At 47.2% G+C, this 26,278-nt stretch overlaps 1 protein-coding gene across 1 annotated transcript in view; it reads left to right on the top strand.

Moving 5' to 3' along the window:
* The first annotated feature begins 1,708 nt into the window (after positions 1 to 1,708).
* Positions 1,709 to 26,278, top strand: part of LOC119395686 (uncharacterized) — a 299,084-nt gene continuing 274,514 nt past the window's right edge. The window contains exon 1 of the mRNA XM_037662688.2: positions 1,709 to 1,788. Coding sequence (XP_037518616.1) covers positions 1,749 to 1,788 — 40 coding nt within the window. The 5' untranslated portion in view covers positions 1,709 to 1,748. The remainder of the gene's footprint in view (positions 1,789 to 26,278) is intronic.

Here is a 26,278-nt window from a genome sequence, read left to right as displayed (position 1 = left end):
ATCTACACGACCACTTGTGGGCAATCCAGTGGGCCAGGGCAGCGGTGGAGACGCGATGACTCATCGCACATATTGCCCGGGTGGCCTGGGCACAGGCAGGCAACCTTGCAGATGCTTCCTTGAATAAAGTTTTTTCCGTCCGTTCGTCTTCCTAAAAAGTCACAGTTTCGCCACAACGGCGACGCATTGAATGCGATAGCAATAAATTGAAATGTAACGCGAAGAACGGAAAGCAGCTCGAAATTGCCAGCGCGTCGCTCGAGGCCAAAGGACGTACGAAAAGAAGGCACACAGAACGAGCGCGAACTATCATGCGTAACAGCTCGACACTTGAAGCGCACTGCTAAAACATAAAGCTGGACGCACGAAACGAACGAACAGCTACAAACAGGACGAGCGCGAACTAACTGTCACAGTTGCTAATTATTTCTGTTTGAACAGCGTGCTCCTTTCGTAAACGCAGCCGCTGCAGCGAGCGAAGTAACCCTCGTACGCTCTGTGACTTCAGCGCGGACATCGCGGGGAAAGCACAAGACATACAGCCCTCCGCTCCACCGACCCGGCCTCCCCCTTCTTTCCTGGAGATAAGCGCACAAAGGCGACCACGCCCTATAGGGCGAAGAGCAACGGCGTTCGCAGGAGAGGGGCGACGATCTTTAAAGCGCGCCCCGCTCGCCGTGCTCGCCCGGCGCGCACTTCGCGCCATCTCGGTGGTGACCAAGAAAGCATGCTGAAGTAAATGGTGTATAGAAATAGCTCGCCGTTAGCAGGCTGAAAGACGGTACTCTTCGCGGCCTAGCCGACAGCGACGACAAAAACCAGCCGAGACTGTCCATATAATTGCCATCGCAATAAAAAAGCGATTCTTACCCCCGTATTCAGAAACGCTCCTTGGCTTGAACTTGACTTGCCACCGCCTTCAACGAGTTTCGAACGCGCTGCCTTTAGGCGGTGCCAAGGCAGCACAAACGCGTTTTAAACGCGCTGCCTTGACGCGGTGGCAAGTCAAATTCAAGTCAGGGATCGTCTCTGGATACGGGGGTTAATTTAACTATTGTGTAGTTTAAGCTACCGTCCTGTCATCGTCTCAAGTCTCGCGTTGGCGTCGCGCACGTTCCACGCTTGATACACATAAGCCGAACAGGCTGTATGTTCGGGACGCAAGCGGTTGCTTGCCCGTGAACGCCTGAGTCGCCGAAGGGCTAATTCATCTGTTCAAGCAAGGAAACAGACAGCGAAACGACAGCGCCGGGAGTTAGACGCACCAAGCTGGAAGCAGAGAACAGTAGAAAATACAGCAGAAGGAGACAACAGAACAGAAAATAAATAATCATTAAATAAATCAAATAATCACAAGAAAAGAGCTCAAAATATCACATATTTCCACGAAATGAACGGATAAGATGAAGAAAGAGCAGATAAACGCTAGAAAAGGGCAAAAAAGAATAGAAAGGAGCATATCAACACAACGAAAACACAGGCGAATCAATGCTCCATACTTCGTACACGTTTCACTTGGTGTGGAACAGGCTCATATGTTCTTATTTTCTTTTTGTGAGTTCCATGAAAAACACCGCACGTGACGGATAACTTTTTTTTTCTCCGATTAATCATTGTTTTACAGCATGCGCACGCAGTGATATTTTCACAACATTATTGCAATAAAAACATCACGGTTTTACTCGTGCAGTTGAGTATCAGTGTGAGAGAAGTTGTTGAACAGTACGGCGCTCTACTAGAGGTACACTATGCTGTTTTTGTCCTTCTGCCTTTGGTGCTCAGCACTAGGTAAGGTTCTTTGTCGCAATGTTTGTCTGAGTATTCGAGCTTGTAAGTGAGCTTCACCACACTTTATGATATCATATGTTACTCAAAATGGTCAGCGTGCCTACTCAACCGCCCTTCAAGAAGTGCTTGCGCATCAGGAGCTATGCACCTCATGGGGACAAAAATGATAGAGGATCCTGAGGTTAATTTCTTCTTGAGAGCGCATTCAAAGTGACTTCATAGTTGCACGGAAACAGAGCTTGCACATTACAAAAAGTAGTTGACAGCACAAGGCTCGCAGCTCCAGTACAAATGACAAAATTTTATAAGTACCTATAGCATTACAACACATCAATAAAAAAAGAAAAAAGCATACATTTGGACGAAAAAGAGTGAATGACAGCCTGTGTAAGTGAACATAACTGAAGTGCCACTATCAGCTGGCCTATTAGAGCACAAGACACGCATTAAAATATCAGACAGTCTCTAGATGTCTATCGTGAGCTTTAATCTATCATTGTTGTTGTAACAAAGGACAGATAGCCGTACGATTGCACTAAATTACTATATATATATATATATATATATATATATATATATATATATATATATATATATATAATATATATATATATCTATATATATATATATATATATATATATATATATATATATATGTGTGTGTGTGTGTGTGTGTGTGTGCGTGTGTGTGTGTGTGTGTGTGTGTGTGTGTGTGCGTCCGTATATATATATCGCCATCATTGGGGTTTCAAGCGAACGCCATCTCAAGAAAGCACCTCACTTCGAATAGTTTTGACATAACACTCACTACCTGTCCTTGAGTACGCACGAAAAAAAGCGCAACCTTGTCCTTATTCGTCTAAGAACCTTTTCTTATTAAGACAGTGGTGTCTGTGAAGATATACAGGCGTGGTCAAATGATCGATGGTTATGCTGCCGTATGAATACATGAGACAGCGGGCTGCAAACTTTTCATCCCCATTTTACATACTAACAATAGATTGCACTCTCTACATAGAAGTGAGCGTCATATTCATGTGGCGAATTTTTTACTTTCTCCACCGTTGACAAACTGTGCACCCTAATCACAGGCTCTCCTTTTGATATTCATTGATGATGAACACCTTGGAGCGAGGTGGAGTTTGTAAATACGATGTTCAGACATGCTTCGTAAAGAATATCGGCACCTTACGCAGCATGAACAACCCTGTTCTGTATCCTTTAGACGTAGTCTGACCCCCGTTATGATTCTCGTATTTACAATAATTATTAGCAGAAATTGAAATAAGAATAAAAAAATCCCGTATATCCACGAAGTGAATGATGATGAGTGGGCGAAGCACCGAGGATCATTCGGGTAACCGTGAATCTCTCGTACATTGCCCACTCGAGCATGCAAATTGGTGACAAACACGTGTGTACAGTATATACAATGTTGTTTTATTGATGTCATACGGCCTATATGGTGTCGAGGTGCGGACTTCGTTTTCCCTTCATTTGCTGCAGCTTCGCGAGCCCTCAGCTCCGCATCCGCTTCGCAAGCCTGTTGTCTGCTTTGCTGTTTTGCTGCAGCTTCCCGCGCCTTCACTTCGGGGTCCGCTTGTTGTCTGCGCCGCTGGACACAGCAGCTTTGTGAGCCCTCGACTTCGCTTGCAGTTGAGCCGCCACTCTCGCCTTTTCATCCATGTTAGAAGCGACCGTTTTCATCCATAGCTGTAGAGAGAAAGAGAGCGCGCGCCGGTAACGCGCGCTTATATAGCCCTTGGGCACCGCAGCGCACCTAGCGGTCTCCATTCAAATCAGAGCACGCGCTGGGAGCAAGGCAGCGCTCCTAACGGACTCCGTGTAAAGCAGAGCTACGCTAGACGCGGAGACACATGGCTCGGCCCTAAGGGGCTTTGCCCCTAAAAGACTCTCGGCTTGCGCGAAACACCCCGCATAATCATAGGAATACCTAGAGGAGCAGCCTTCAGCCCCGTATGAATCCTCTGGAGGATGCTGAGGCCATGTACCGAAAGCTGTGGCTGCATGTGTCTACGCATATCCAAATAAATACTACTGAGTTTTAGGATCTAGAAAGCAGGCTGCGATGATCAAGCACTTGGAAACTATGAGCACAATGTTTTTTTAATAGAAAATCAAAGCTTCGCCATCGCGTGGTCATGGCAAACAAGAGTTGTGGATCTGTGCGTAGTTGATGCTGTGAAAACGTTATTGTGAGCCATACAATAAAAAAGGCCGGACCATAGCGAAAGTCAGCTAAGTCCCACTGTTTTGTTATCTTCATCCGTTTTAAATGCGAAGCATTTCTTAGCGAACCTCTGGCACTTTGAGCGTTTCTATCTACGTATCTATCTATCTATCTATCTATCTATCTATCTATCTATCTAGCCGCCTACGTCTGGGTGCTCTCATGATCGCCTCCTAAACTTGGTGTAGACCAAAATTTGCATGGGAGGGTAAGAGTATTTCACGAATATGATTGCCGGGTCATGACATGAATAACTTTAAAATCCTGTCGCGTACGTCGTCAAACCCTTTCCACTAGACACGTGTGGCACATACCCGTTTACCACGGGCCGCGGTGTACGGGTATGCGCCACAGGTGATTGACAGTTTATATCTACCCAGGAACGGCGAGAACAGACACTGGTATCTTAAATGCTAGAGCGTTAAGAAAAACCCACATCGGCAGCGTTGACTCAGCGAATGGAAAGAATGAAAATTAGGATCCCAGCAGGAATCGAACCCAAGCATTCTGCGTGGCAATCAGGTATTCTACCACTGAGTCACGCCAGGTCTATAAACTGGTTTGGAAAAACAGCCTACGCAGGCGTAATGTCAGTGCAGTGTCAATTGTGGTTGTGGTGCTGGCTATCTAATTTTACAAGAAAGCAATAAACACTACATGATACTCCTACGATGTGTACTCCTACGATACAGGCGTCATATCATATGAACGTCTGTAGTTCCAGTGTTGGCTCCGCTTTTATAGCAGTCTAATAAACATTATAATCGTATTTCTATTATTCAGCAAGCTATATTGAAGCATTGCTCCACCCCGGAGATATACATTAACGAAAGTTTTATATGATATCCACATCACCGCACCGTAAGGTGCAGTTCGTTCACCAGAACGACGCAGTGCCCTCTTCATTTCTTACGACGCTGGGCGATGGCCTCATGCTGACCAAGGATGGTGCCAGATTGATTGACAGCCGCTTTGTAGACTACGCTACGTAGACACGTACGCCCAGGTAGTCTACGAATACGACAAACACCATCCACTGATGTTCGTCTACGTAGCACTCTCCAGGCCTACCAGCCTCGACGGCCTATACCTCACCAACGCGAAGGGTGGCTCCAGGTTCCGACATGTCGCCGGCTCCGTCGACAGACAATTTGTCGACACAATGACCGAGGCATCCACGTATACCAACAGCTCTACTATACCACATACTTCACTACACATTGACCCCTGGACACCACGATCACGACTGGATCCTATAACAAGTCATGACCAGCTGCTGGTGCTCACTGATCACGGTGATGATGCCCTTGTTCAAGAACTGTCAAGAACTTCTTGCACACATGCACACGGGTTCGTGAAACGTCCGTGCGTTCTCAGGACACGTATAAGCACTACATATCAGCTTACCGCTTGTGGTCCCAACCGTAAACAACTGGTTATATAACACATATGCGGATCTCCAACATATATATATATATATATATATATATATATATATATATATATATATATATATATATATATATATACATGTGTGTGTGTGTGTGTGTGTGTATAAGTCTCTCTTACACACATATATATATACTTACAAAGAGGGTTCAACTTAAATTGAGGACGACGCAGCGCGCGATGGAAAGGAAAATGATAGGTGTAACCTTAAGAGACAGGAAGAGAGCAGAGTGGGTCAGGGAGCAAACGGGGGTTAAGGACATCATAGTTGAAATCAAGAAGAAGAAATGGATATGGGGCGGGCACGTAGCACGTCGGCAGGATAACCGGTGGTCATTAAGGATAACTGACTGGATTCCAAGAGATGGCAAACGCGTGAGGGGGAGACAGAAAATTAGGTGGGTAGATGAGATTAAGAAGCGTGCAGGTATAACGTAGCAGCAGAAAGCACAGGACCGGGTTGATTGGCGGAACATGGGAGAGGCCTTTGCCCTGCAGTGGGCGTAGACAGGCTGATGATGATGATGATGATGATGATGATGATGATACATGTGTGCGTATAAAATTTATACATATCTTTAGCGTCATTTTGTAACGTCTCTCTAAGTAAAAAACTTACGCCCCAGTCACCTACCCGCCGCATGCTTCGCATAATGTCGACTCCCACGGTACGTGGGATCTGCCGAATTTTTATCTGCTCGTTTCATCAGTTTTAATGTGTAAAAACTAGCCCAGTTAACCAAATTTCTAGACAAGAAAATCTATGGCAGGCCCGAGGGTGATGGGTAATTTCAACAGAAGCCTCTGTATTTGGTGGGCAGCTTTATTGCACCCATATTTGATACGATACGCCTCTCAGTCTACCTGGATCAAAACTATGCAAGTGCAACGTGTACGCCTTACGAAAACGCATACACTACTCCTTGCGTGATAGAAACCTGGTCTTGATGTTGTGGATGCTGCTATTGGTTGTGATTGTGATGAATCATGGCTGAGCTATTTGTAATGGGTTAGCAGCTTTATAACATCCAAGCTGTCAATTGGGCGAGTTAGTGTGGGCGAGTTGGCGTATCTTGAACGAATATAGCGTGACAAAAAACGAGGACGAGAATAGGAAGTTAAAGGAGAAAAGTGTGACAAACTGAAAATCCGCGCGGTAAAACATAGGAGTAAGTTGAATAAGTTTGTGCATTGTCGAAAACTAATGCAGTATATAAAATTCCATGTTACTGCAACAAGTTTTACATTGAGCAAACTAGTCGGTGCGTAAACATCAGAATCCAGGAGCATGCACGAAAATGTAAAGAAACGGCACAGGTTCTCATTTGGCCATTCATTGTCAAAGAAGTGCTTGTGAACCTTGTTTGGATAAAACGAAAATCTTGCATTGCCACAGGGACCAGCGCTCACGGGAGATCATGGAGGCGTTTAACATTCACTGGCAGGTGATAATTGTATCGGTCAGGCGTCGTGAGCACTGTCATATGCAGAAGTATTATACCTCACGGAAAGGCTTGCATCACGTTCACGTCTCATCAGCCACATAGTATTTTGTTGTTTTTTTGTCACGTTGAGCATGTGCGATGGTTCCTTCTTTTCTTAGGTTCTCCAAATGCTATTTATTCTGCTTCTTTTCGGAATAAAATTTAGTTGCGAGTCCGCTCTGTAGTCTGTCTTTTCTAGTCCCGTCCTCGTTTTTTTTTGTCGCGCTATATTCGTTGAAGATGCAGCTTTGTGACGCCTACAAGATAGCCATTTCTGACTACTGCTCCACGTACATAGCTCAAAATGTGTCCTCCTGCGCGACAGAAAGCAAATTTTGATGCTCCTGCCCGATAGCTTTAATGATAATAATGACAATATATTGATTCTAACTATATATTGGTAAGCAGCGTTATTCCGCTCACGGGTTATACGCCATTAACCCATATATGCCCAGTGTCCTATATATAAGACGCTTCTTTGATGAACTCTAACATCGCTATTTCTTTAGCTGATGACTAGCGCCACCTACATCACATCAAGCAGGCCTCGTTCTCAACGTGTGCAAGCCTAGACATTGCTTGCTTTTGATGCTGCCACGTGCCGACCGCTTTCTCCGGGCAAACGCGTGTTTCGTATGAAATACGTCTTGGAGAGGAACAAGTGCAATGTCAGTGTCCATGTGAAATGTTTCAAGGCTTACCACACTCGCACATAGCACCCCTAATACCCAGGGACGGCTTGAAAAACAGTGTTGCGCTTACCTGGCAGTAAATAAAGAGCTTGTGCTTTCTTTCGAGGGTAGAAGTACATTTTCTGTGAAGAAAAATATTTGTTTTGTCATTTCTTCTGAGTTTGGACATATATGGGTTAAGGTGGCACTGCACCTGCATGGTGTAAAACAGGGCTGGGCAGTATGGCGATGCAACACTACCGCGATATTATTTGTGTCTCAGTAGTCAAATGCTATAGCGATGTGTTGACTATATCGCGATATGCAGGACATGGGTATTTCTTATCTTTTTTGTCGGATATAATCTGACGCATTTCTAAGGGAAAAATTGAACCATTTCCCGCTAAAGGGGACCATGAGGCGATGCGAAGCCGGAGCACTTGCACGACCGCGTTCCGTTGGCGTTATTTGGGCATGCTACCGACCTCGCGTCGTGGAACGCGAAGAGGAACGCTACGCGCGTCTAGTCTTCCCTCTAGCCTGGCCGTTAATTCTCACAGGGCGAGGGGGGACGCAGTCGGCAGGCGTGCGAGAGGGGGGCAGCGTAGGAGAGGAGAGAGAGGGGAGGGGACGCGCATGCGCTGATGCTCATGCGGCGTTGCGCAGGAGAGAATTTCGGCATGTCTAGCCCGCGTTTCAGAGGAAGAGTGGAGAGGGGGAGGGGAGCGGGGAGAGGTGAAGGTGGTGAGGGGGATGGGAGAAGAAGAGGAAGCGGGGAGGGGAGAGGGGGAGGGGAGAGGGGGAGGGGAGAGGGTGAGTGGAGAGGGTATGCGCATGCGCAGTAAGGGTGGTCACGCCGCACACCACCACCACCACCACCACCACCACCGGATTGAACTCCGCCATAAGATACTTCGCATCTAAAAGGAAGACTAATTCTGCTAAGCCAAGCAAAGGCGCGCCGTCAGTCGGCAGCAAAGGCAGGGCGGCGAAGTGTTCTTGACACGCACCGAATGACCCATGTGGTAAAGCGCCCGTCGCCGCTGACACCAGAATCGCAGAACCAGCATCGTCGGCCTCTGCCGGTGAAAGGTGCTGTTTCTCAAGATTTGTGCAGCATCTTTATTTTTCCGTGACTGTTTCATGATTCTTCGGGTCTTTCGTCTGTTGTGCACCTCTGCAGCGCATAAGTACCCTCAGTAATTTTTCTCGGTACCTAGATCACCCGAGAAGAGATATCGCTGACCATGCTGCTGGACATTAACGCCTTCAAGACGGTATTCATTCGTTACAACACGAACTTGTGATCGCCTGCAGCGGCAGACGGACATTTCCCGCTCGCGAGCCTTGTCGTGAGGACGAACCGACGCTGTCTGGAAGACATCGATTTGAGAAGCCCAAGTGCAGGGAACGTAACCGGCTTCTCAGCAAAACAGTAACTGTAAAGTAATGTGTAATGTTTCTAACTCGTGTTCGTTAGTGATTCAAGCGGTAAGCTTCACTTGCAAGTATTAATGCACTGTAACAGTATTCGCAATATTATGCCGCACTTAATAAATGTCTTTACGGAGCGTCATCATACCCGCAATAAAACAAAACATCCCAGTGTCAGTATTCCTGCATCTGTATTCCGGTATACTTCTTTCGTCTACTTCAAAAAGTATATTCGAAATCTCCCTTTATGTCGAAGAGAATCATATATCAGTATTGTTGTCTTCGGTGGTGTGCTTACTGGCGTCATCTCTGATGGCCGACAGAAGCAGCGAAGGGCCTGGAAGATGTCCTACGATTGCTATGCGCCGAATAGTATGTGTAAAGAACTACGCTTAAGCGATAAGATCTAAGGTAGCACAGGCTTCAAGTGACTAAGAGGCGCGTGATCTACGCGGGGGCATTGGACGCTCGACTCGCATTGCGGTACGACGGATGTCAAGTAGCGTTAGAGCTTTCAATTAACCAGTCCTATAATTCAATTCAACAATACATCACTATAGAACACGGTGTCAGAAGGTCGAGCAGCGATACCTCACGTCGCCAAGTGAGTGCTCATAAAAAAGTCATAGTTTCGCCGCAAGGACGAAGCAATGAATGTGATAGCAAAAAATTGGCATGTCACAAGAGGAACGAGAAGCAGTTCAATACTTGCAAGTCACCTTTGAAGCACAAAGAGGGACGCCCGAAAAGAACGCACAGGCATGCACAGGGCAAGCGGGAACTAACTATCGCAGTTGTTACGTTCTTGTGCTTGAGCAACGCGCTGCATGTGTCGACAATATAGAGTTTGAGAATTGGAGCAGGGGTCACTCCACGCGGCGCATTTTAAAAGAAAAAGGAATATCTAAGAGCATCTGATTCTCCGCTACTCTTGGGCTCTTTTGCTCGCGTTGGCCCAAGACCGAAAAATCGAAAACTATCGTGGGCCCCCAAGACAGTCTTGGGTCACCGCGTGACTATGTAGACGCCGCGCTGGCCACGACGCTGTATGGCCCGCGTCACGCATGATTGTAATTTTACCATGTGTGGCGCCCCGTGCGTTTGACCCAGTGCTCAAGCTCTGCTCATCCTCCGAACGCAAGAGCACCCTACGCAAAGCAGCTTGGTGGCCCAGTGTCTTGGGTCCCCAATTCTCAAACTCTAATGGAGAATCAGATGCTCTTAGATATTTCTTTTTCTTTTAAACTGCGCCGCGTGGAGTGACCCCTGCGCTTCCTGCCACACGGGGTCGTCTGATGCAAGGTATGCCTGGTGTGCCCAGTGTTCTTTGTTTTTTCAAGACGATAGTCTTTCTTGTGGAGCTTAAACGCATACAGTTTGGTCTGTCTGTCTGTCTGTCTGTCTGTCTGTCTGTCTGTCTGTCTGTCTGTCTGTCTGTCTGTCACACGGTTCAGCCACCCCGCCAAAATTTAAGCACTTGCTGAACGCCCAGCCATCTTGAACTGGTAGCTGCGTTCATACTTGTGAACATTGACGAATTGTCGATCAAAAAGCGAATATTACGCATATCTGAGGCGCAACATCAACACTTATTATGTGGTCAGTTCCTTTACTCTAAAATACATAAAAACGTCACAGTTTCGCCGCGGTGAAGCAATGAATGCCATAGCAATAAATTGAAATGTAACGCGAAGGACGGAAAACAGCTCGAAATTGCCAGCGCGTCGCTCGAGCCCAAAGGACGCACGAAAAGAAGGCACACAGAACGAGCGCGAACTATCATGCATCACAGCTCGACACTTGAAGCGCACTGCTCAAACATAAAGAAGGACGCACGAAACGAACGAACAGGTACACACAGGACGAGCGCGGACTAACTGTCACAGTTGTTACTTTTTTCAGTTTGAACAGCGCGCTCCTTTCGCAAACGCGGCCGCTGCAGCGAGCGAAGTGACCTTCGTACGCGCTGTGACTCCAGCGCGGACATCGAGGGGAAAGCACAAGACATACAACTCCCCGCCCGCCCCCTTCTTTCCTTGATATAATCGCGCGAAGGCGACCACGCCCTATAGGCCGCAGAGCATCGGCGTTCGCAGGAGCGGGGCGATGACCTTCAAAGGGCGCCCAGCGCCCAACGCCCAGCGCGCACATCGCGCCATTTCGCCGGTAATGAAGAAACGGTAACGGTAACGATTTCTCCTGTGCGTGATTAAACAATGAAAATTCACAGCGTACATGTAAAATTAAAGTGAGCTGCAAGTCGTCATAACTCTCATCGAAACTTTAGTATAAACGCACCCGATCTGACGTCGGTGATGATGTACTGGGCAGAATTCACGGAAGATGCACGGTTTACCGATGAACCTCCGCAGCTTCGCCCACTCATCATCATTCACTCCGTGGATATGCTGTGATTTTTTTCTCCCACATCTCGAGTCGGCCCAGAAAAGAGCCAATTTGTGCGCGTTTCAAGGGCAGTTTTCACATTGGGAGAAAATTAGGAGCCTTGCGTCTGCAAGTGTCGACAATGGAGAATCAGACGCTCTTAGATATTTATTGTTCTTTTAAACTGCGGTGCGTGGAGTGACCCCCTGCGTCTCCTACCACACGGGGGCGTCTGATGTAAGGCGTGCCCGGTGTTTTTTTTTTCCTTCCACACCACGAGTGGGTACATAAAAGGGCCACTTTGTCGTGCGCGTCTCAAGGGCAGTTTTCAAAGTGAAAGAAAATTACGAGCGTTGCGCGATGCAAAACACGCTCAATAATAAAGAAAAATAAAGATAAAAAACACGCTCACGCTCCTCCAAGATTAGGTTACCACCAGCGGTAAGTGGTGTATAATAATTGCTCGCTGTTATTTCGCCGGCGCATGCATGGGGCCGGCTGGGGAGCGAGGGGTCGATGGTTCGAATCCCCGGTCGGGTGCTTCGGAATTTATTTTTTCTGCTTTATTTTTCTTTGTGTCTTCTTTTATATATACATATATACATATCCGGGGCATGACGGCGACGGCAAAAATCAGCCGAGAGTGTCCATATAACTGCTATCGCAATAAAACTCCCGCCATCCAGGAGCTCAAAGCGATCAGCGCATCTAACTCCAATCCATCAAGTCTTCAGCTTCATGGCCGAGCAATGGAGGGCCTAGATGCAAAGGTGGGAGAGTTTCAGAACTGCCAGTGCTCTTCATCATCAATAAGACTGCTGAAATCAACTCAATAATCTACATCATGAGTGACAAAGCTGAAGACGTCCTCACGGCACTTTTCCTGACAACTACCAATGCGAATACGTATGCCAAAGTCATTCAACCCTTCGACAGTCAATTCGTCGTCAAGAAAACATAATCTATGAGAGCGCTTTTGAGCCGCCTCATAAAAGACGAAGGTGAGCCAATGACAGACTTCATCACAACTCTGCACACTTTAGCCGAGCGGTGCTACTACGGCTACTTAAAGGACGAATTAATCCGTGACAGGATTGTCGTCAGCGTGCGTGACCAAAAGTTGTCGGCGAAACATCAGCTTCAACAAGAACCCACACTACAAAGCAGTGCTTTGTGCCAAGGAGTTCAAAGATTTCAAGCAGCAACCGCATATTCATGCTGCCGGCTCCACAGAAGCAACAGCTGCCATCGATCGTGTGCATACAGCTAGCCAACCCCGACGCGTCGACGCAAGCGCAAACCAGTTTGACAATCGCGGACTCAGCGGTCCTGCAACTGGTGTGGTACACAAGAACCTCACTCCAAAAAGGATATCCTGCGTCGAAAGTGTACTGCAAGAAGTGCCGCAAAAGGGACATTTCACCACTGTATGCCGATCATCACGCGAGCTTCATCTCCTAGTCAAGCACGTCTCCGGAAAGCACGAGTTTCCTGGGAGCGATCAGAAACTGTGGAATGACTACGTGGGGAACGCAGCTGTGCGTCAACGGACAGATGGTGTAGTTTTGATTCGAAATTGGTGCCGACGTATCAGCCATGCCAGAGAACACATATCTCAATCTCAGGTCATCAGCGCCGCTGCCCGAGTCTGGTAAATTCCGCATCAGGCCCTCTAACGAACAGTTAGACGTGCTAGGCATGATAGAGAGGAACTGTGGTTTACAAGAGAGCAACCACCTCGGAGAGGTTCTACGTGACAAGAAACCTGAGAGAGCCGCTACTGGGCTTAGGCCTCGTGGAGAAGCTCGACATATTAAGGCGGCAATCTGTCAGTTAAACACAACAATGACGCTCCACTCAAAAGATATTCGCAAGTCTTCTCTGGCCTCGGTGAAACCGATCATTCTTTCACCATCAGACTAAAGCCAAACGCTGTACCTCTTGACATAAGCACTTCGAAGCGCATTCCCATCCCGCTGCACGACGCTGTGAAGGCCGGGCTGAAGAAGCTGGCGAGTCAAGGAATGATAGCGAAAGTCCAGGCTCCCTCTCCTTGGTGCGCGCCAATAGTCGCCATACCCTAGAAAACTGGCGGCGTCAGGCTTTGCGTGGACTACACCATGCTGAACAAAAGCGTACTCATAGAACATCACACCAATGCAAGCGTAGAACACACGTTGGCACTTCTTGGAGGAGCGAAGTATTTCTCCCAACTCGATGCGTGCTCAGAATTTTATTAATCAAGGTGCATCCAAAGTCATCTGAACTGACCAACTTCATCACTCCTTTAAGGAGATATATGTTTAACAGGATGCCCTTTGGAATCTGATCAGCTCCGGAGCAATAATAAAGGATGATGAGTCATGTACTCGAGGGCTTTAAACGAGTCGTGTGCCACATAGACGACATGCTAGAATGGGGAGAGACAAAGCAGTCTCAGGACGAGCGTCTTGCCCTAGTCCTCGAGGCAGGTGTGTCGCTGAACATAGAGAAGTGCTCCTAGCAAAGAGCATAAAGTTTCTGGGTCACATCACTGATGAAAACGGCGTGCGTTCAGACGAGGGTACGATTGAAGCCATCGTTAAAATGAAGCCGCCAACAAACGTGACGGATATCAAGCGCTTCCTCGGGATGACCAACTTCGTATCCGGATTCATCCCGCATTTTTGTGGCATCGCTCACCCACTGACAGAGCTTTTGTGCAAGTCCAACCATTATGTCTGGGACGTCGCCCAGCAACAGGCTTTTCAAGAAATTAAAAAATTCTTAACTTCACGATTCGCCCTAGCTCTCTATGACCCCAGGCAACGACTCATAGTCTCATTAGGCACCTCAAGCTACGGTCTAGGAGCAGTTTTGTTTCAAGAAGACTCCCATTGTGTGATGAGTGAGTGCGCGAACAATGCGCGCGTCGTGTATTCGGTGCTGTGTCTTGGTGTTGGTGGCGCAAGGGTTCCAAACGCGGTGGGTGATGCTGCAGAAGCACCGCGCAACGGACACGTGCGACACATCAAAGAGGAAGACGTCGGCAGGGCATGGCACGTGTGGCCGCCGCCAATAGGAAGATGGCACGGCGGACGGGTGAGAAGAGGAAGAGGAGGAGATAGAAGGCAGCGAGTCTGACTCGGACAGCTCGGACGAGACGCCGGTGTCAGGGTCTGTGCCGTCGGGTTTCGGACTCGAGCACAAAGGGCCCGACAGCGTCTGCCTCCAGACGTCCTCAGAGACGGGCAATTCTGGAAATTGGTCGCTCCCATCGTCCGAGCAGCGGATCCGGGCAGCTCAGTCTCCGTGGAGTGCAGAAATCACTGTCCCGGCTGCTTAGAGGACTCCTGCTGCCAGTTGCCAGCCACGGGACGAGCCCGGGTGCCTGCCGCCAGGTTCCACGCTAGGTGCGTGGGCAGGAAGGTGGCCAGCCGCTTTGCCAAGGCCGCCCCCTCCGGTAACCTCTGCGCCGACTGAACCCATCGTCCGCTCCACGAGCGCCGTCACCGTCAACGTGTCAGCGACGGCTCCGCCGCCCGAGCCACCACCAGCGACTCAAAACCGGTGACTTGCTTCTTTCGAACGTCCCCTGAAACTTAAATACATTTGATAGCACCGGACACCATGATGTTGGTTTAAGCATAGCTTGACTTTATTTGGTTCTGTTGTGTGTTTTTTTTTTGTTTTTTCTCTTTTCTTTGTGCGCTATAAAGTTATTTTTTGTGTGAGTTCGAAAATGGCTGCTTCCATTTCCGGTCAGAGGCCTTGCCTCAGTTAAAACAACCTGACGACACTAATCCTGCATCACACACTGCAATGGGCAGCCAGTAGCGTACGCTTCAACAACGTTTACCCCGGCTGAAGCAGGCTTCTCTCAAATTGAGAAAGAAGGTGTCGAAATAACCTGCGCTTGTGAGAAATTCAAGGACTAGCTCATCGGACTACATTTCAAGATAAAAACTGATCAGAAGCATTTGGTGCCTAACTATCCACTAAACCCATCAACAGCCTAATACCCAGACTTCAGCGTCTTTGAGCATAATGCGGCATGACTACGAGACCACGCTTATACCAGGCAAGCAGCTCATCCCAGCCGATGCTCTCTCTCGTCCGCCACTCGCTACGCAGGGCTCAGGAGACATCTGAGGAGAAGTATCAATCTACACGAGTGTGCAGTGGGCCTTTTGTAGTCGGAGATGGCAAGCCTCGAGAACGTTACCATGGCGCAGAAGCGTGACCCGACATGTAAACCTATAGAAGCCTTTACGACAAATGGGTGGCCAGCGCACAAGAGCAACACTCCGAAAGACTGCCATGAGTACTGGCAATTCAAGCATGAACTCACAGTACACGATGGCTTCCTATTAATGGGCAACCAGTTTATCATTCCTCAGTGCTCACGGAAAACAACACTGAACGCCTTGCACGAGGGACACTAGGGAGAAGTCAAGTACTCGTGACTAGCCCGATAAACATGCTGGTGGCCGGGGATCACTAGGGACATCAAAGAAAAGTGTCCTAACTGCATAGAGCATCGATAACAAAGGAGCGAACCGCTAATGCCAGCGCCATTCCCGGACAGACCCTGGCAGTGAATCGGTGCCATTCTCTTCAGCGCGAAAGGTTCAGCATATCTCAGCGGCTTACCACTACAAGAACTTGTTGCTGGGTGAGTTGGTGCATCTCAACACAAAAGGGATTACTGCGCTACCTGACACACACGTACAAACCAGACACACACTGGCGCAGCTTACTATATTCGCACTTCGAGATTGCGTTCCTCGTACTAAAAAGACAGGGCGTGCAAACACGGACACAAGAAAGAAGTCAGGACACCACAAACGGCGTTTGTGGTGTCCTGACTTCTTTCTTGTGTCCGTGTTTGCACGCCCTGTCTTTTTAGAATGAATACTTACCAACTAGCTCAGCTCTCTGTTATTCTATGCGTTCCTCGAATATGAACGGCCTACAACAAGCATACAGAAGATGAAATCAATCTTCGCGCGCCACGGCATTCCAGGTATTGTTGTAAGTGACAACGGGCCAGTTTCGTCCCTGCAATACATCCGAGGTTTCCAATTTGTGAAGGAGTAGGGATTTAAAGACGTAATGTCAAACCCAAGGTACCCACAGAGCAACGTATTTGCCGAGGCGGCAGTGAAAATCGCCAAACTGAAGATAGGCAAGGCGGCTGACCCCTAAAGGCTCTTCTGGCATACCGCGTAACACCTCTAGAGAACGGCTATAGCCCAGCAGAGCTGCTTTTCGGCCGGCGTGTTCACACCACTCTTCCGATTTCTCACACATGCTGAAGCCAACGATCGCAGACAGTAGATGACTTCAAAACACCGAGCAAGGAATCGAGCTGCGTCAGAAAAAGAACTACAGTCGTCGCCGTAGTGCCCGCCGTTTACCGGTGCTGAACCCAGGGAAGCAAGTGTGGATAAAATACCTCAAAGGCAATGGTACCGTCCTCAGGCAGGCTTACTCGCCACGCTCATATTGGATCCAGTGCGAAACCGGCAGTGTCCGCCGCAACAGAAGACAGCTCTTCCAAAACAGCGCAAATTTGGCCTTCGACAATCATCTGGTATCACTGGTCATGCAATGTCGTTTTTCTGCTCAGGCTCTAGGGAAGAAGGAACCGGGAACGACGCAGCCAACACAGACCACGCCATCACTCTACGTCACCGCGCACAGAAGAATCGCCCCGCATCACCGCGCCTAGTTCTCGATCATCCAGCGCCTCTGCGAAGACGATGGATGCTGACCTGAGAACCTCAGTGCCATCGACACCGAAGGACAAGCGCTCCTCGGAGCGTGCCAAGCGGGACAAGGTCCCAGTAATCATCCTAAGCAAATGATAACCATATTATTTATCGAATTTTGCGCAGTTAACGTTTTACATAATGTCACCAACCATCTTTTAAAATAACCGAACTATCCATTCACGTATATTTGCTTAATTTATTTCATCGTGGCTTTTATTGTTCATTGGCACTGTGCAAGACTAATGCATATTTTAGGTGACAAAGGACACCATGAACAAATTTTCAGAAGTCGCTTTCTGTCATCAAGAAACAAATCTAGGTGCCAAAAACACTCAATTTCTCAAAAGTTTTACTGTAGTCCGTAAACAACGTGAACACTCCTGCCTGCTATCAGGAGGAGTTGCCATATTTGTACAAGACGGCATCCCTATCCGATATATTCGCGAATAATTTGAGCCAATACGCCACCTAGCGGAGAAAGCGTGAAACAGGCTATGGAGGTCCATGCACTGGACGACATTCACTTTTGCACTTCCAGCTGCTCGAAGTTCTCGCCGCCTGTTCAATTCTAACAGCGTCCAACGCCTGCACGGTTCGACCCTTACATTTAATAAATCACGTCTTCCCGCTGCCATCGAGCATTGAAATTGCCTTCCTGAATCTATTGCCGTAGAAAAATATTCAGAAAAATTCAAGGAGTCCTTAAGTACGCTCTTTGTTAAATGACTTTAGTTATGGGTTTTTTTTTATTCATGCATCTTTTTTCATTATTTAGCCGTTGTATACTAAAATATTGTAGTTAATATGTTTTGTGCCCACTATGACTTGTATCATGAAGTCCAGTTTGTTTTGACTTCTCTTCGGCTGTTGTGTGTTTGTTAATTTCAATTTTAGCTCCCTCCCATCATTTTGTTGTACGCCTCTTTCCAGGGAAAATTGGTCACGAAATAATTTCTCTTGCGTGACCAACAGCGTTACTTTCTGTAACGCTGTTGGATTTTTGTTGTAAGCATTTGCTGAACCATGCCTCATTTCAACCCTGTAACCCCCCCGCCCTTATTTAATGCCCCGTTTAGGGCCCCTAAGAGTTAATAAATGGTGATGATGATCCATAGATTTCATCCATCTAGCATTTCACAGGAAGTTTACACCGCGAAAAACGAGAGACAGAAGAAGAAAGACTACCCCGTCATAACGCGATCGCCGCAACTGCGATTGATACCGCGTCTTTCGCGTCAGCATCCAAGCACCGTAACCACTGTGCCGCAGCGGCGGGCAAAATCGAAATCTTTGTACTGTTGATGTCGGCGGTGTTTGCTTTGTGGCATCAAGGCGCGCTTGAGATGCTTGATCTTTAGATGTTGCGCGCTCGATTTGCTCGATTTGTGGGCATGCGGAAGTGGTATAGCCCAACCTAATCTTGTAAGGCTGGTATAGCCAGCCTTACAAGATAAGGTTGTACAAGATTAGCCAGCCTTACAAGATTAGGAACCAACGCGCTCAACTGTCCCTGCTAATTCTGGTATAGCCAGTCTCATCGTAGGGTTCAGGCAGCACGAAAGAGCCAATTTATTTATATATTTATTTATTTACTTCAGTATCTTCAGGACCCGAAGGCGTTACAGAAGGGAGTGGGTACAATATATACAAAATGAAGAGAACAACAACAACAAAAATTTCACCATCTCCCACTAAAGGGAACCATGCGGGGATGCGAAGCAGCGCATGAGTTGACTTAAAGGTCCGTTCATCATGGGCACCTTGGCCGATGTTAACGCGTCCTTGCATGTGGAGCACACCATGAATTCACTGTAGTTGCTGTTACTCGTCCCGAACTCTTGTTGGAGCACGCCATGCGGGCACATCGCGCGTCTGCAAAATTTCGTTCCCCGACGCCATCACGTGACTGAGAATGTAAGGGGGAGAGGCCACAGCGTCTTACCCAGCCCCTTACACAGGCGCGAACGCGCCAGCGAGTGCCAGCGCTTTCTGACTAGGATACAACGCGTTGGTTCATCGCGCGCCTGCAGAATCTCGTTCGCCGACGCCATCACATGATTGCTGAGAGAGTGTAAGGGGGAGAGCCACAGCGTCTTACCCAGCCCCTTACACAAGCCCGAACGCACTAGCGAGTGCCAGCACACTTGGTTTCGTCTGCGTTACGCTAAGGTAGGGCAGCATACGGCAGCGCGGGCCCCTAAAATGCTCTGCACGTATCATCATCAAGGCGGTTGAACAGCAAGAGGAAGAAGACTTCTCCTTAGCGTGAGCACGCGCTCAATATGTTATAGATGGCTATGCTAGGTGGTAGAAAGCGGACGGTCGCCAATTGAACTACGGACAAGCCCAGCGCAAAAGCTGCTTCCCATCTAAAAATAAACACAAAAAACATGGCTGATCTCTCTGTCAGAGAAATCGGTATAACACGAAAGTAAAACGCGTCTTCACAGACGCAGTTGAGCGTTTGTTGTGCATTGTTTCACCCCGAGGGCGAAGGAATCAAAGCTATAGCAACAAGTTGTAATGTCAAGCGAAGAACAGCAAGCAGCTCGAAACTTGCAACACGCTGCTCAAGCAGAAAGGACGCACGGAACGAACATACACAGAATGAGCGCGAACTAACAACTGCCACAGCTCGACAGTTAAAGCGCGCTGGTCAAATACAAAGCAGAACTCACTAAACGAAGGCACAATTATACACAGGATGAGCGCGAAGTGTCACAGTTGTAACTTATTTGCTTGTGAGCAGCGCGCTCCTTTCGCAAAAGCGGCCGCTGCAGTGAGCGAAGTGATCTTCATGCTTTCTGTAACTTCAACGCAAACTTGGGGTGAGAACGCAAGACGTACAAGATGAGCGCGCGCGCAGGAGCGACCACGCTCTGTAGAGCACACGCTCTTCTCAACGCGTGGGGCGACGACCTTTAAAGGGACCGACAACTGATTTTTCTCGACACAGTTTTTTACGGCGCGACAGGAAGCTCACCCTTCGTAGCGTTTGTAGCTGCAGTGGTTTATCCGAAAAGCACGTAGTTGTTTTATAAGCAGTATTTTTCGATAAGTGCGGCAAGTTGGGCAGGTTGGTAAAGTTGCATAACTTCGACTGGGTAGCGCAAAAACACGGAACAAAAGATAGAGACGTAGACAGCACAAGCGCTAACTTCAAGCCACGTTTATTTTGGAACACGCAAGAATATATACACATCACTAATCACAACGATCTCTACTATCGGCTCATGATACGACAGCTCTTTAGGCTAACAAGAAAAAACCATTCGTACTACTGCGCAGAATACCACATGCATCGGACAGCGAACACTCGCAAAAAACAACAAATGATCCACTCATTTAGAAAAACAAAAATTTTTCATACACTCTTTTCGATTCCAAGCGCGACATCAGGTACTGACGCGATATTAGGACGCTATACTAAGGAATGATAGTTCCTTATCGTGTAGGTGTACAGACGGCTGGCTTACGCATGAGGTGCCTTGCCTCTGGATGATGTAAGCCTCAATTATCTCACGAGTTAATTGTACCTTGTGGCGGAATAAAACGGAGATTAATTCAAACTGCGGATCGCAACCACACTGACGGCAATGTAAGGCCAAATTTGACGATGGAGCACATTTTAAGGAGCTGTGGTGCTCGCGCAGACGGATGTTCAGGCAGCGGCCAGTCTGGCCCACGTACGTTTTGCCACATGAAAGGGGGATCTGGTACACAACCCCCTTTACACAAGACACAAAGCGAAGGCCATGCTTCATGGTGCACTGCCCTCTTGCTTCTTCGTTTCTTTTCTTTCGATACTGCAGTCTCGGGCAAATCCCTTTTAGCTTGTTTGTGGCTGAAAAAACAACATTAACGTTAAACCGTGCCGCCACTCTCTAGAAGCGGTGGGACACTCCGTGAATGTAAGGGATCACGAAGAACGGCCTGCTTTTTTCACTTCTTCCTTCGGGTGCCACCTTTCCATGTGCTCTTACTTCTTTTAGCACACGTTCACTGGTGGCCGCTATTACAGCATCAGGGTAACCGGCCTGCTGCAATTTCTCCACCTGTTCGTGAACGCTTTGGCTCACCAGGTGCGGGCAGGACTTTGATATCGCAGACCGAATACATGACATCGCAATGCCGTTTTTCACGAGTCTCGAGTGGCCAGACTGATAGCTGAGCAAACCCTTTTTCGATCTCGGTCTATATTGCCAGCATATCTTCTCAGGGCAAAAAACCATGTGAAGGTCAAGATACTGCAACGTATCGTTCTGTGGGCTCTCACATGTGAACGTGAGCCCTTGCTCCCTGAACACTTTCATGGCATCAACCATTTTTTTGTTGAAATCACGCCTGTCAACAAACACCAAATAGTCGTCAACATAGCGAACCACCTTGTTTGTTAGACCACAAAGGTTTGAAGTTAGCGCTTGTGCTGTCTACGTCTCTATCTTTTGTTCCGTGTTTTTGCGCTACCCAGTCGAAGTATTTTTCGATCTGAAAGGCTCCAAACACGCATGGAGGCTTGCTCCAACAACGCTGAGAATTGATAGCGATGTCGCTAGCCCTTGTGAAAGCTGTCGTTGTTTTGCTTTTGCAGGAGTTACTGTAACTATGCTTAACGACCTTTATTTTGAGCTCTCCAACCATTTTTGAAAATAGTAAGCTGTTACAATGAGATGTGTGGCTTTATACACCTTCCCGGTATTTGTACAGCGTTGTGTGCGCCTGCGCCCAAGGTTCATTAATTATTCGCACGCTCATCTGGTGCACCCAAATGCATTCGCATTTCCTTACGATCTCCTTCGGGGAGGTGCGGGGGATTTTCTTCTAGTTCTTTTCTTTGCCGTATGTTAGTCTTTATGTCTTACAGTGTTCATATCCGTGACGGAAATGCGTCAGTGGAGCCGTGGTGGACCCCTGCATAAAAGACTTTCGTGTTAAAAAAAGGCTGTTAAGAGTATACAATGCTTTCAACAGCGGCCTTAGAAGCACTGACATTCGTCAGTTGGGCAATGCAGGTGGCTAGGTAGTTCCAATCGTTCGAGCTAATGGGAATAAAAGAATCATGAACAAATTTGGTACATGAAAAGGGAATGTGTACTTTGTGTGGGTGGTCACACCTATGAGATATGTAGTGTGGTTTTGAAAGAAGGCCTTGTTTAAATTGTGCATTGTGGAAGACTTTATAAAAAAGAACAAGGCGAGACACTTTCCTGCGTGTACAAAGAAGTGGAAGGCCCAAATTTGCTTTCATAGATGATACGCTTGATGTCCGTACGTAATCTGAGAGAATGAAACGCGTACTACGATCTTAGACTGGGTCCATGGTTTGGATGAGAGTGTTAGTGCCGGAATCGCAAACCGCGCCAGCATACTCGAGCTTCGGACGAACAACTGTTTTATATAAAGTGAGCTTTAGAGTAGAGGGTGCCCGCGAAAAGTTTCTTCGTAGATAGCCAGGAGTGCGATCGGCATTGTTAGTTACATAGGTGACATCAGTGTGCCATGTAAGTTCAGAGGTAAATTTTACACCGAGGTACTTATAACATGAAACAATTTCTAAAGCACTGTGGTTCATTACGTATTCAGGAAAATCAACAGAACTAGAGTTACAGGAAACTCGCATCACTTTACATTTGCTAGCGCATAGTCGCATCTTCCCATCTCGTGCACCAGAAAGAAACTTCATTAAGATCTTGTTGCAGAATATTAACGTCAGCTTTATGGAACCGTTTCTATAAATAACGCCGTCATCAGCAAATAATTTATTTGATGAATGAATTGTATTGGGCAGGTCATTAATGTAAACAAGAGAAATAAGAGGGCCCAAAACTTAGCCCTCCGGCACACCCGAAGTAACAGGAGACTCTGAGGAATCGTTATTGTTGGCGGTGACAAACTGTGTTCGGTTAGCAAGAAAGTATTCAATCCACCTCAGTATATTGCGGTCAATGATTAATTTACTTAACTTAAAACAGAGTAACTGATGCGAAACAAGAACGAAAGCTTTAGAAAAGTCCAAAAATATACAATCAATGATGAGTCCACTATCTAATGCCCCAAAAAGGTCATGCGTAAAGGAAACCAGTTGTGTTTCACAAGAAAAATTTTTACCGAAGCCATGTTGATACGGAGAGAATGAATTCGTATCTAGAAAGGCTACGAGATGGGAATAGAATATATGCTCTAAAGGCTTACAGGGTAGACTGGTGAGATATATCGGTCGGTAATTCAAAGGAGAATGTGCATCTCCAGATTTAAATATTGGTACCAACTTGCCCAGCTTCCAATCACGTGGTAAAGACCAGGATTCCAAGGATTGTGAAAACAGTTTTGAGAGAAAGATAGAAGAATAAACATCGGTACTTTTTTAAAAACTTTGGAGTGATGCCGTCCACTTCGCAAGAGGAAGACAAGCTGAGACCACGAATTAGCTTTTGTACACCATTAAAGTCAATAACTACAGGGTCCGTAATGCGGAAGTTATGTTCAATATTGTAAGGAAAGGAGACAGCTGATGATAAAAAGGTTCGAGCAAATACACCATTGAACACCAAACAACATTCAGAACTCGGAATTGCTACACCGTTGTTGTCACTTTAAGACATTGTATTCTGCTTATGACCACCTATGACATTCGAAAACTTTTTCGCGTTTGTTACAAGTAACAAGAGAAGGGTGTTTTCAGATGCGAAGCATGTTATAGCGGTGTTGAAACCGGTGGTGGTGGTGGTGGTGTGCGGCGTGACCACCCTTACAGCGCATGCGCAAACCCTCTCGACACAGCTCCTCTGCACCTACCCTCTCCCCTTTCCTCCTCTTCACTCACCCTTTCTCCTCCCCTCTCCACGTTCCCCTCCCTTTCCCATCTCCCCTCCCCTCTCGACATCCGCTCTGAAACGCGGGCTCGACATGCCCAAATTCTCTCCGGCGCAACGGCGCGATGAGCGCCTGCGCATGCGCGTCCCCTCCCCCTCTCTCTCCTCTCCTACGCTACCCTCCTCTAGCGCACCTGTCGACCGCGTTCCCCGCTCGACCTGTGAGAATTAACGGCCAGGCTAATGGGAAGACACGACGCGCGTATCGTTCCTCTTCGCGTTCCACGACGCGAGGTCGGTAGCATGCCCAATGAACGACAACGGAATGCGATCGTGCAAGTGCCCCGGCTTCGCATCGCCTCATGGTCCCTTTTAGCGGGAGATGGTGTATTTTTTATAAAACGTTTCCTTGGCTTTCTCAACTGCCTCCTTGTACTGCGTAGCACATTCGAAATAAGTGCACCATCGATTTGGTTCATTACTCTGTGTGGCTTTTTTAAACGCACGCTTCTTCCTATTCAGCAGGCGATTTAACGAAGTAAACCACGCAATGCGGTATTTGCCTGAAATAGCACGTAATGGGTTGTATCTGTCAACCAAAGTTGCACCTTCATCTTTTTTAATATTCTAGTTAGTTTCCACAGAACATTCTTCAAAATTTACCATCTATTGAAGGAGGAACACACCAAGGTTGCGGATAGTGGCAGCAAAATCCGCCCTATTGTAATCTGTAATTAGCTATGGTTGGCAAACAGAGTAATGAACTTCATCGTGAAAGGTGAAGTAAATGAAACAATGACCACTTATACCGGGTAAGTAGCATATTTCACGAACCAAATCGGGAGAAGTGGTTAAGACGAGGTCGAATATATTTGTGCTTGTTGAAGTTGTTCGGGTTGGTTCTGTTATAATTTGTGAAAGATGAAATTCATGGCACAAGTTTACAAATTCTGAGGATTCACGAGATAAATCCTTTTGGATACTGACTGCGTAAGACCACTGAATGCTTGGGAAATTGAAATCACGCAGTAAAAACAAAGGCGCATGAGGGAATCGGACAATAATATGAGACAATGTGTCACGCAAATATGGAAGGAAAACAAGGCGGTCTACAGCAGCAACCAAAATGATATTACGGTGGTTGACGCGCACGCACACACAAATACATTCCAAGGAACACGTGGCAGGTCCAAGATACGAGTGCAAGTCATCTGAACGGCGATTAAAACACCCCCTCCCTGTCTATTATCGCGATTGCAACGATAGATGTTGAAGGGCACGTTACATTCGAGTACTTCATCATTACTAACACTAGAGCAAAGCAACGTTTCGGTGAGGGCCACAATTTGAGCTTTACACGTGTCGATAAGGGAGGACAGGTCCGTTCTCTTTTTTAGTACACTGAGTACATGCGAAAAAAGGAACGTTTCGAATTGTAACCTCCGGATCCTGTTGCTCAGAGGCCGATAGCTACGCAGAAGAAACGTGTTCAGTGGATAAAGTAGTGTTATTTACAAGTGGCACCCCGTTACCATCCGTGCCTACTTCGCACACGCTACCACATGACGGGAAATAAGCATAACACTTTTTACCAATAAATAACTTATTGTAACGAACAGAAAATTGCTGGCCACCGGCCTTCCCAAATTCATGCAATTTTTTAAGTGAAGTGCGCGTGGCCACACAATATTCTTCGGATAATTGAATACCGGAATTCCTTAGCTTTGACCGGACAGACAGAGCAGATTCGTTTAACCTAAAGCTTGAGAACTTCGCAATAACGGGGTGGCATTTGTCAGGAAAACATTTTCCCAATATATGTGTCCGTTGAATCGCATCCTCAGATAAGTGCGTGTTAAGCGTGGTAGACAAATTTCGCGCACTCGTTATTCGGATTCACACCAAGAATTCGACTGACTCTCCGTTAAGCCATAGAAAAATCAAATTATCGCGCCTCGAACGGTCTTCATACTCGTGGAGAACTTTTGCGAGACTGTTGGCTTCTGCACAGGCTTCTTCCGCCTTCACTGTCTGCAGTTCGGTTGATTTTTGCGTAACAGCCAGCTTTTGCTCGACAGTTGTAGGTCTTTCATTTATGCTGTTCCCTTGCTGCTCGAGATTTAGTTGCATTTGTTTGACTTCCGTAATTTTACCCAGTATCTCCGCATCATTTTTATCCAGTTTAGTGCTTAAGCTTCTAAGAAACGTCATGAGTTCTTTGTTAGAATGGCAAGGGTCTTCTTTCGGA

Source organism: Rhipicephalus sanguineus, chromosome 6 (genome assembly GCF_013339695.2).
Source record: "Rhipicephalus sanguineus isolate Rsan-2018 chromosome 6, BIME_Rsan_1.4, whole genome shotgun sequence".
NCBI classification, from domain to species: Eukaryota; Metazoa; Arthropoda; class Arachnida; order Ixodida; family Ixodidae; genus Rhipicephalus; species Rhipicephalus sanguineus.
This window is presented reverse-complemented; position numbering and strand designations above follow the sequence as displayed.